Source organism: Falco peregrinus, chromosome 6, assembly GCF_023634155.1.
Source record: "Falco peregrinus isolate bFalPer1 chromosome 6, bFalPer1.pri, whole genome shotgun sequence".
Classification (NCBI taxonomy): domain Eukaryota; kingdom Metazoa; phylum Chordata; class Aves; order Falconiformes; family Falconidae; genus Falco; species Falco peregrinus.
In genome coordinates, this window is record NC_073726.1 from 85,917,863 (window position 1) to 85,929,851 (window position 11,989).

At 48.2% G+C, this 11,989-nt stretch overlaps 1 protein-coding gene across 1 annotated transcript; it reads right to left on the bottom strand.

Annotated features, from left to right (window-relative positions):
* Window positions 1–7,993: 7,993 nt before the first annotated feature.
* Window positions 7,994–11,780, bottom strand: LOC101922530 (trypsin I-P1-like). Its single transcript, XM_005234403.3, has 5 exons — window positions 11,589–11,780; window positions 10,703–10,874; window positions 9,843–10,096; window positions 8,980–9,116; window positions 7,994–8,246 (listed from the first exon to the last, which is right to left on the bottom strand). Exons 1-5 carry the CDS (start codon window positions 11,626–11,628, stop codon window positions 8,097–8,099), a joined length of 753 nt encoding a protein of 250 aa, XP_005234460.1. The 5' UTR covers window positions 11,629–11,780; the 3' UTR covers window positions 7,994–8,096.
* Window positions 11,781–11,989: the final 209 nt, after the last annotated feature.

Sequence of the window (11,989 nt, forward strand, 5' to 3'; positions counted from 1 at the left end):
CTGGAGCACAAGTCCTATGAGGAGTGCCTGAGGGAACTGGGGTTGTTTGGTCTGGAGAAAAGGAGGGTCAGGGAGGATTCTATTGCTTTCTACAGTAACCTGAAAGGAGGATGTAGGCAGGTGGGTGCAGGTCTCTTCTCCCAGGTAACACGTTAAAGGACAAGAGGAAAAAGCCTCAAGGTACACCAGGGGAGGTTTAGATTGGATATTAGGAAAAAATTATTCACTGAAAAGGTGGTCAAGCATTGGAACAGGCTGCCCAGGGAGGTGCTGGAATCACCACCCCTGGAACTGTTTGAAAAATGTGTAGATGTGATGCTTAGAGGTATGGTTTAATGGTGGACTTGGCAGTCCTGGGTTAGTGGCTGGACTCTGTGATCTTAAGGATCTTTTCCAACCTATGATTCATACCTCATTCCTCCAGCTTTCAAGGACTTCAGAAGGAGAAGGGGAATTTTCAGCATTCCTCTGCCTAGCACGCACTCAGACTCTCAAGCAATCTCAGCATAGTTCTGTCCATGCAGCCCCCTTCTCCCTTCCCCACCCACCCCCTGCATCTCTGCGGGGTTTACACTTCCCCGTGATTGTGCATGTCATTCCCCAGTGTTCCCAGCCAGACAATCCTTTCTCACATTTCATGTCCTGCCCAATCCAAATATATCTCCCCCCTATTCAGTATTTCCTCTTCACACATCTCTGGGCAGGTCCCTGAATGGACAGGGGCTTTCTCCCCATGGTTGCCTGCTTGTTCTTTGTGGCCATACTGGCCCCTATGTGTAAGTGAACTCGACTCACCCCTGAGCACACACGTCAATTCCACTGCTGCTGCCTCAGCTGAGTGCCCAGCTGCTGGCAGCACTCCATTCCCCAAAGCTTCCTATACTGAGGATGGGCGATGAATGAGGTGGGCAGGAATCCCTGGATCTCCTGCAATGGCTGTCTATCTTTTCTGCTGTGCACAGTCCCCAAATGGTTCCTTTCTTGCACACAAACTGCACAGGAATGCATCTTGCCTGTCGGAGAGAGATGGGAAACTCACCTGAATCTGAAGAGCTGTCCCATCCCTCCCGCTGTTCCTTAGCCTGGCCTGCTCTTTCTTACTTTCTTCTCTACCATGGTCCCTAGTTCATGTTTTTCCACTTTTTCCTCCTCCTTAATGCTCTTCTTTTTCCTTTCCAGCATTGGCTCTGGAACAGTCCCCAGATACAGCGATATGACAAGACCAGTCCGTGAGTCTGAGCTGTTCCAAGAAGTCGTCCTCCAGCACAGCTGCGTGCTGGTACAAGCTGCCTTTGGAGAAGGACTCCCGGCTGGTCCTAGTGGCTTCTGTGTTAGAAGGTGGTAAAACAAATGTTGAGGAGGCTCTCCAAAGCCATTTCAAGAGCAGTGAGATACAAGGAGACAGGATGGCCCTCTTGATAGAGCATGCCTTTCTCAACGACTCTGGCACTGTTACTGTGTTGAGGATGAAACACAGTGGCTAGGCTGCTGCGGGAGCTCAGCACAAACCTTCCCCTGCACAAAAGGGACGTGCTTTCCTCCTTGTCGGTGATGAACAAGGCAGCATGATCCCTTTCACTCATTACCTCCCCTGCTTCCTAGCCCTCCCTTCCTCCTCTTCTCAGACTCTGTGAGTTTGTTTGTCCTACTTTCTCTCCTTGCCATCCCACTCCTCCTTGCCTCCCTCTTCATTTAACTCTCATTTACGTTATATTCACTTCTGTCAACCCTTCTTCCCCTCTCTGTCTCCCTTTCTCTCCCCACCTTCTTCTGGCTCTTTTAAATCTGCGCTCCACAGACTTCCTCTCATCGCACTCCAACCAACCCTGCTCATGATTCTCACTGTGGAACAGAAAGATGTTTGCGTAAGAAGCTCTTGAGCTCTCCCTCAGCATTCCTGAGCTCTCTTCCTCTTCCTTTCATTTGGTGCATCCCAACGGGTGTGCACACGCTCAGGCTGCCACGCACAGCCCCCCTCCCACCTACGCATACGCACACATACACACAGCAGGTCACCAGTGGAGCAGGGGACATGCACCTCATGCCTGCATGCAGGTGTTATCCCCACTGTCCCAGCCAGCCTTCCCAGTTTCAGGTTCTCTCTCACTGCCCTGCCCACCTACAAAGAGACGGGCCTCTTCCTCCCTCAGCCTTCCCTCTTCACACATCTCCATGCCTGTGCTGCCACCATGGGCAGGTTGCTGGAAGGAGGTGGCCTTTCTCCATGGTTCACCACTGGTTCCCAGTGACCGTCCCGGCCCCTGTGGGTAAGTGAGCTTCCTTCTGCTTGAACAGCTGCGCTGGAGCCACCTGCTGCTGCCTCAGCTGTGTGTCCAGCTGTGCATCCAGCTGTTGGCAGTGCTCCATCACCCAAGGCTTCTAGGGGGAGGGTGGGCAATGAGTGAGGTCAGCTTTTCCTCAAACCTCTTCACTCAGAAAACTCTCCAGATCTATAAATTATTTTTTTCTGTTCCATTTTAATGGAGTACTGAAGTAATTATTTTTCATAACAAATTTGCTATTGTGATTGAAGCTGATTTGTGGTTTGGTTGTTGGTTTTTTTCCCTCCTATGTGCCTCTCTCAGAGAAACAGGACACTGCCCCATAGCTTGCTGACATCCCCCTTGCCACCCCATCCCATGTCATACTTCAGGGATATGTTTTTGTGTCCCCTTCAACACATTTCATCTCCTCCCATCTCTTCCCTTCTCTTTCCAGGCCAGGTTCTTCAGCAGCTGCCAGACATTGTTGTCCAAGTGGGAGACCCTGTGTCTCTGAACTGTTCCCAAAAGAGGAATGCACTCTTGACTGTGTACTGGTACAAGCTGCCCATGGGGAAGGACACCACTCTGCAGCCTGTTGTACACTCAGAGAAGGAATTCAGAAACCACTTGCTGAGTAGTGGGACAAAGGGCAAGTGCTTCTCTGTGGAGATATATCATGTCCTACTCAATCACTCAGGCACATGTTTCTTTGCGGAGCAAGACACAGTGACACAAAAGCTGGAGCAGCATAGCACGAACCTTTCCATGCAGACAGGGATCTATCCCCAGTGCACACACAGCCCTGTACGTGACAGTACCCTGTTTTCTCCTCTTGCCCACCAGCTCTGTCTGCTTTAAGGAAAGTGGTGGTATCAACTGCCTGTCTTCTCCCAGTCTCTAATTCCTTCCTTATTCTTTCCCATATCTGAATCACCTTTTGACTCTCCTTTCTTCTTGTCTCATTGCCTTGCCTTATTCCTCTGCCATCCATAGACTGCCTCCCACTTTCCTCCTCCACTCTTTCTCTCTGTCCCCTTCCCCTTTCTTCTCTGTCCTCTCTCACACCTGTCCCCCTCTGTTTCCTACATCCTCTTCCATTTCTTCTCCCTTTCATCCTGTAACACTAACTCATGGGTAAGCAGGATGTGGAATAGTTCACACAGCCCATTCCTTCTCCACCAGCTGGAAAGCCAAGGCCAACCTGGAATTGAACCTAGCAAGAGATCCCAGAACTGAGCACTCCTGCGTGTTCTCATGTGTCTATGAGATTTGAGGGTCTCCTGGGACTGCTCACACTGTGGTTTCAGGGGGTACAGGTGCCTCACTGGTAACCTGGAGCTCAGCACGCTGCCACACATGAGGGACTCCAAGTTCCAGAACACTGACTGGACCACACCACTGAGCACTTCTGTGTGTGTCCTGGTCTTTTGGCTCCACCAGTCTCCAGGGAATGGGTCTCCAAGTCACGCTGCTACCCTGTAACCTCAACACTCTTGATGTATGTGTAGCCCAGGTCTCAATGGTATGTGGGGATGGAGCATGGTCCTGCAGGTGAGGAGCCCCATGCTGCAAGGTGCTCTGTGGCAATAATCCATGATACCTTTGGCTCTTCTACCCACAACAGAGCTGTCAAAGACAGCAGCAGGATCATTCCCCCACCCTGCTCCACACTGGGGAGGCCACAGCTATGGACTGGAACCACCCTGCATCCCCAGGACAAGGGAGATATCTATCAGGGTCTTGGAAATGGTGAGCACTGGGACCCCACTGGCAGGTGGGGAGAGATTAAGCATTCTGGGTTTGGCCAGAAGACAAGAAGGTGGGGGAACATCATTTGCAGCCTTTCATGCCCCAGAGGCAGCTGAGGATGGGTTAGAGACAGACTCTTCTTGGAGGCGCCCAGGAAAGGACTGAAAGGTGATGGGCACAATCTGGGACAGGGAGATTCTGCTGGGGAACTAGCGGGTGGGGAACTGGGATTTTACTGTCCCTAGGACTTGGTGTTCCTGTATTGAGCGTGATGGCTCCTTGGATCCCCTCTCTGGGGACTCCAAGGGCAAGCAGTAATGCCAGACACCCTTTGTGGTGCAGTTCTTAGACACTCAGTGGGTGAATCCCTAACTAGAACAGAAGCCCCTGTCACAGGGCAGGTTGTTGGCTTTGCTCTCCCAAGTGACTTGCTGGGAGCAGAAGATGTTTGACTTGAACCCTAGGCTCCTACGCCACTGAGGAGCTTCCTAAATCACTTTGGGGTCAATGACATACCCTGAAGAGGAGCACAGGGCCCACCAGCTCTCTCCCTTTGACCCAGAGTATGCACATCAGCAAAAGAAACAGACCAGGCAGGCTCTCCACCCCTAGGAAGGTGGAATTTGGGATGATGAGGCCTCCAGTGGCTCTGCAAGCACAGCACATGGTGTCCTACTCAGTCTGCAGGCAGGGACCAGGTCTTCCCCATGGAAGATCCAAAGTCTGTTTCAATGCCTTGCCCTCTTCTGACCTCCTTGCAAAACACCACCCTCTTCCCCTCTTCCATTCCTCCCTGCTCCCCTCGTTTATACAACGGCATGGATCATCTGTCCTCCCAGGAGAGACAAAATAGCGAGCAGTGACACAAGTACATTCCTCCAGCTCACGTATTTGCTTTCAGACACCCAGGGAGCTACAGGCAAGCGTGAGCATCAAAACCCACAGTAACAGATCCTGTGCGTTGGCCCAGATGGCACTTTGCACACAGGAGACATTTCCGTGCAAGCCAAGAAGTCTGTCAGTGCACGTATCTTTCTCCACTGTATCTTTCACCTATGAGAACCCAAAAGCGACAGAGCTTTTGAACAGCTGCTTTAAAGTTCCTCCTCATCCTTTCACCTATGACCAGGACCATGAAGCACTATGCTTGTAAAACTGCATATCACAGTGCCTCCAGAGCCCTGAGCCAGGCTGCTAAATGTGAGTCTGACAAAGAACGAGAAAGCTTCTATGGAAAAGGGAGGCATCAGCCCAAGGACAGAGTAATCTGGGAAGGATGTAGGTGAATGGATGCAGCTGTAGCTTTGTATCGGGTCTGGCTGAGATGGAGTTAATTTTCCCCACAGCAGCCCCCGTAGTGCTGTGGTTTGTATTGTTAGCAAGAAAGGTGTTAATAACACACCGGTGTTTGGTTACTGCCGAGCCTCCCAACCGGCGTGGCAGAGTCCAGCACGCTGGCCATGATACAAACCTCTGTCCCTCTGTCCCTTGGCAGCACTGACACTTCGCAGGCTGCAGGGGATCGGGTCCTTCCCGCAGTGCAAGGGAGGGAAAGGTGCAGGCAGAGACCCATGCCGGTTACTTGTATGAAGGTGGAGAAACCCAGCCTCTTCCCAGTGCCTCACCTGCTCGCTGGAGGAAAGTAACTAGGTTCACGTACTTTGTGCCTCTGTGTCTCAGAAGAGCCACAGAATTTGTGTTGCCTGTACATCACATGTACCTAACAATGCTTTCTCCATTTCCTTTTTTTTGTTAAACACCACATGACTGAGGAAACTTTCAGTGATCTTTCAGAGGAATATAACTATGCCCACCTTTCTGGAGACAGACAGGAGGAAAACGTCTATCACAGCTATTTTATCAGGGTAAAGTCTCCCAGTTACAGACATATATTCAAGAATAAACAGATCCACATGTGCCCTCAGACACCACCAGTCAGCTCACACCGGCTGTCTGGGGACAGGCTTGTTCACTAATGACCTTATTGCTCCTGTAGCACACTTTATCTTTCTCTCTGTGCACTGGTTTTTTCCTTCTCTGTCGTGTTCCCACCCCCACCCCTTTTTTTTTATCTTAAAATGTTTTTCTCCCTTCTTCTGCTATTTATTTTCTCTCAGAAACTCTCCCCCTTCATTTGCTGTGGTATTTAGATTTATCTAGGATAATTTGAGATCTCCTTGGAAATCTTTTTACCTCCTTTTCCAAATACATCAAACAACAGATATCTCAGCTGTGACGCAGGGCTAACAAAGGGATTGTAATCCCTGCTTCTTGAAAACTGAGGATTTTTCCCAATTTCTTCCCCCCTTCACTTATTTTGTCAGGAGCTATTCCTTCTTATCCTAGAACTGTGCGATTTCTGAGTCACAGATCCTCCCCTCCACCCTTTCCCAAGAGGCATGTTGACTTTTACACAAACGAGCACAATTTGTTGCCAAGTCCTATTCTTAATGCTTCTTCCAAGTGTTGTGCCTCTTTGGAGAAGCTGGACTGACCAAGAGTTTTAGCTCCGTCTTGCCTTTGGAGCCTTTCACTTAAGTGCTGCTGCCACTTGGTTACTTCCCTCCTGTCCTGTCAGATTTGTGCAAGGTTTTCATGCCCTCATATGCACACTGATCTGACTGGACTTTTTGCTGAGAAAAAAGTACAGGGCACTTTGTCCTGTTGACCCTCAGGCTTCAGAGCTCACAACTCTCAAATCCTCTGACTCCTGCTGTGCAGAGCTGTGTGATAAAAGCAGTATGTGGAAATATCAGCAGAAAGAGAGAAGAAAAATAGTGTCCTCACATCTCAGTGCTCTGCATATGTCTGTTGCTCTCATTAGAGAACACAAAGGAGGAAACAACTCTGTCAGTGACCTTTTCATGGCACTGTCCACCACAGGCATTAGTTCCAGCCATGTGGTGATAGGACCTGTGACTTGCAACTGGTCCCGGATAAGAGCTCTGCCTCCTGGTGAAAACAGACTGAAGAGAAGGATGCCTGGCTGCAGCTCAGGGCTTTTTGTGGAAAAAGGAAGATGCTGAGAATGAATTCAGCAAGTGTTTCCAGAGCAGTGGGGCACAAAGCTACATTCTGATCCAGTTCGTATATTGTGCCTATCTCAGCAACTCAGGCACCTATTACTCTCCTAGCAGGTATTTCAGAGACAAAGCATCTGAGAGAGCTGGCCTCAAAACTTTCTGCAGGCAAATGGCACTTGTTCCTTCATGCCCTGCTCTTCTCCTCTCCCTCCCTTTCCTCCAGTGTCAGATTTCTCTTAAATTTCTCCCCATCTCACCTATTCTCTGCTTTTTCTATCCTTTTATTATACTCAGACTCTCCGTTTCCCTGTATTCTTAGGAGGCAGCTACACAGCCCACTGGCAACTTTGGCAGCTCTTTCATGGACTTTAAATTCCAGTGCCAGCTGGGGTTAGGAGGAGCTAAAACCAGAACCCAGGAACATCTCTGTCCTTTTGACTCTTCCAGGAAAAGTAAGCAAGACCAGTACAACCAGTTAACTGAGCAGAAAGGTATAGACAGCAGCCTCAGTGGCACTGGTACGTGAAAAGAACAAGCTCTAGCACGAGGTTAGTTTTGTTCCCCAAGCAGAGCTCTCAGGGAGGTTCCACTAGGAACGTTCAGTCATATCGTTGGGGGTGGGAGCAGGGGCAATGGGGAGTGTTCGTGTTGCTGCATGCTATTTTCTACAGTAGGAGTACGCTGCTGTGTGATTCAGCACACTTTCAGCTGTTTTAGGCAGTTTTGTAGCACCTGAGTATGTGAAATGATAAACATGATAAACAGAAAAGATGGTCTGCTCCAGAACTGGCTGCATGTAACTGACTGAAAGGCTCCTGAAGATGAGTCTGCAAAGCGTTCCAAGATCCTGCTAGTTGAGAGGCACTACAAATAATAATCTAGAATGTCCCCAAAGTGATATTCCTTGCCTCTTTCCTCCATATCATAACCTATGGAAGGCACACAGTTGCACAAAGAAAAGGTGCCTGAAAGTCTTTATTTTTTGATATTTTTTGTATGTCCAGACCCAAAACAGAAGAAAATTTTGAGGAGAAACAGGTTACATAGAACAAGGAGTGTCTCAGTTGGAAGACATAGTTGATCTAATCCAGGAGACATAATTGCAGACCTTAGTGTAAACCCCGGGATAGCCTTTCTGTGCACATCCGATACCCCAGGAAACAATGCCCTGGAGCTGCCCGTTGCAGACCACTGGACCGCCGGAATCCCCCTGTGCACATAAAGGATACAGATATTCAGTAAGTGATATCAGTGTTAAGTGATGAGCCAGAGATGCCAGAAATCACTGACAGTGGAGGGAGCACCACTGAGTTTTTCTACACAGAAGTTCCACAAAGGTCATTTCTGGTTACCACTCTGCACCTGATGCTACTGTGCCTTACTTCAGCTCCAAGGGCACCACAGCCAAGGATGAGTAACCTGCCTAGTTTTGATGGATGCAGTCCTTGGCAGACTTTTAGGATGTGTGTGTCTTAAACATTATTCTGCCAAATATTTCATGGAGCTAGGCACATGTCAAATGCAGAGCAATTGTCAGGTGTTCATTTTCCAGACAACCTGGGTCTTGGCATACCAGCTTTTCTGTTTTCAGTGAGTCCAAAACATTTGTGTCCTGAGCTCTAAAGTCACTGTGATGACTATTGACCCTCTGGTGCAGCACTCCTCCGTTTCCAATAGCCTAAGGTGCAGGAGGTGGCATAGTCTGCTTGTGGAGATTTAGGGAAGAGGTATTTGCTATCTCAAAAAAGGGACAATGACTGACTGAGTGGTAAAACACCTAGTCTCACTCAATAAGCAACTTTCGCCCTAAGCCTCTGCTGTTCAAAAAACAACACGCAAACATGCCAGTGCAGTGAGTATAGCAGATTCTCTCATGTGAAGGCCTCTACTACTGGCAAAAGGCAGGAGAGAAACATATGGGAAAGGAAAAGCAGATGTATTACCTGGCAGGAGTCTTTGCCTCCCTCCATGAATCCTACACATATCATGTTCTTGGTAATTTTCCCAGGGTAGGCTTTGGTGCACACGCTTGAGGAGAGTACAGGAGCCTTCAGGCACTGCAAGGTGTCTGGGTAGGGATCTGCAAGAAAATAGGGGCATGGTTGATGACATCTCCAAGTTCATTTCAGAACCCAGAGATCTTTCTGAGCAGAAAAGGAATCACTGAACAACCTGTTTTAGCTATCATCACTCTTCCTCCAAGCAGTAATTGCAGCACCGATTCCTTTTGCTCAGGAAATCATCAAGTGGCAAATGTGGAGCTAAGAGCTGCTCTTGGAGCGTGTATGCGGGGGGAAACCTGGGCCTCAGGAAAACCATCCTCTCCTCTGGTGCAGGTTTAGTTGTCACCAGCGGATTAGCCACCAGTCACCATGCACACCTCTGACTGTTGGTGTAAGGGAATGGAGCTCCCTTGTCATAATTTCAGATGCACAATCGCAGATGTTGATCTTGCACTCTGAGAACTTGACAGCTCTATTGGCATGAGTTAAATTGCTCATGCTTGGCACTGCACGGCTGGTGGTGCCAGGCCACAAAATTCATGGCTGTGTGAACATGCTAGTGAAAGGCACATGGATGACTTAAGTGATTCCATGTTCCTAACACAGAACAAGAAGAAGGACCTTGTAAAGGCTTGCCTTTAAAGCAGTGAAATGGTTACTGTCCTACACAAACTGATTGCTCAGAATAGGCTTGTCCCACAGCACTTCTCTGTGCTTCACCCTCTACTGCTGAGAGTTAATTGTGAGGTCTCAGAGGGTCTCCTGGGCCCTCACGGTGCTGCACGTGCCCACGGAGTACTCACTGGTACTGCTCATCGTGTCGCCCCAGCCAGAGATGAGGCATGTGGTGCCTGTGGCCACACAGCTGGTGGGCAGAGGAATGGTCTGGACGGCTCGGTTGAGCTGGGCTGGTTTGGAAAGCTTGATGAGCATAATGTCATTGTCCAGCGTGGAGGCACTGAAGCCAGGGTGGCGGATGACTTTAGCTGAATTGATGAACTGCTGCGTCGATTCTGTGAGTGCCAGGTTATGTTTCCCAAGCTGTACCTGGATGCGACTAGAAAAGAGAAGGAATGGCAAATACTTCACTGCTGCTGACAGGTTATGAGGAACCTCCCCATCACCGTCTGCACCGGCTTCAACCACCATTCTCGTAGTAGCTGTTTTCATGCAGGTTGTCTTTCTTGTCCTGCAATAAGTCCTGGGGATCCACACCGAGATCCTACCCACTCCCAGGACAGTGATGAATTTCTGCAGGTTTACTTCGTTGAGCAGAGACAAGTTGAATACGTAACAGTGCTTTATACAAACATTTTGAAAAAAGGCAAACTGCTATCATGCTGATCTCATTCCTCTTTCTGTTTTCCAGTAACTGTTTTTTAGCAAGATTAATGCAATTTTTAAGAAATCACAGCCCGTGGCTCGTTGCTAGATTATTGCACTGTCATTTCAGAAAGTGCTCTGCACTCACAGAAAAATCTGCAGAAGTGAAATACCCCTTATGATGCCTCAGCCCAGCTTCCTGAATGAGCCACACATTCCTTGCCTGTCTTCTCTCAGAACGGAGTCACTTACATATCTGAATCTCACAGCTCATAATTCCTGCTAGAAGTGAACTGGAAGAAAGCAGTAGGTTACGGAAGAACATAATTTTTCTACTCACGACTTGTAGCAGTGAGCAGCTGACAGGACCCACTGGCTGCTGATGAGGGAACCTCCACAAAAGTGATACCCAGAATTCAGGGACACCTGATAGGGGACAGAGTTTGCCGCACAGGTGTAGCCTCCCACAATCTTGTCATCATCATCGTCATCAGCGATGCTGGGGAAGGCAACTGCGAGATAAGAAGTGATATACGTCAACATCTGGCATAAGGAATATGGTGACCCTGTGACTGATGGAAGCATCTCACTTGTAGGCTCTACTTCTATAAAAACTCACAGTAGCACCAGTGGGCAAGTCTCAACATTCAGTTGCTGCTCCCTAAAATCACGCAATGAGACTTAGACTGGCATCTCACATATCTGCATGTAAAGCACCGGCTGCTGGTCCCAGGGTGAATATAGGAACACAGAAATGTGTCAGATCAGATCAAAAGAGGGTCTGTCCTAGGATCCTGTCTGCAGTAATGGTCAACAGTAGACTAACTGTAAGTACAGAACGAGTCTGCAGTGGTATTTCCTTGGAGCACTCACCCATAGTCCAAAAATTTGCAGCAGCTTTAGGACTTCCTGAGCCATTATCTTTGTACTTCATAGTATTTAAAAGAGAGATGGTCGTCTTTGAAGCCATGGACATATTTCAGTATTCTGGGGTCAAGAACACCTATGAAGGCATTACTTCCCCATTTTGTGATACATTCTTTCCCCATTTTTTGACACAAGCGATTATGAACAGACAGAAGTCTAAAGAAGGTGCAACACTCTGCCTTAAAACTTTTGCAAATTGCAACTGGACTTCACCTTCCCACAACAGACTACCTTGCAAATTTGCCTAGAAAATGAGCTTCCTTATAAATTACAAAAATAGAAGTAAAAAATATACTTACCAGCCACACCAACAAAGGTGACAAACAGTATGTACTTCATGATCTTGACCCAGCCTCGAGCTCAGACTGGTGGACTGGAGGTGGGAGCTGCTAGAAATACGTTTTTTGAAATGGCCTTATCTCTAGTCCAAGGTTTTTTCCAGACAAAAAGTACACAGTGGAAAATTTGAAGATCCAGATGCGGGCATTAACAGCCATTAGTAGAAAGTACAAATAACACATCAGTTAATCATAAACGTTTCCTAAGACAGAGAGCTATTTTAAATTATTTCAGAGAGCAACCTTCAATTTAAAAATACATTTGGGCTTTGGAAGATGTGTAGCTCTTTGTCTGTCTCATGCTCACATGCAGCACCTGTTGAAAGCAACCCTCAAACCTCTTTGAGATTCCTCTGTGCTGA

Coding starts and splice junctions, on each gene's coding strand:
- LOC101922530 (XM_005234403.3), bottom strand. CDS start 11,628: ATGAAGTACATACTGTTTGTCACCTTTGTTGGTGTGGCTG. Junction 10,875..11,588: donor CACCTTTGTTGGTGTGGCTG/GTAAGTATATTT, acceptor CTTATCTCGCAG/TTGCCTTCCCCAGCATCGCT. Junction 10,097..10,702: donor GCTGCTCACTGCTACAAGTC/GTGAGTAGAAAA, acceptor TCTCTTTTCTAG/TCGCATCCAGGTACAGCTTG.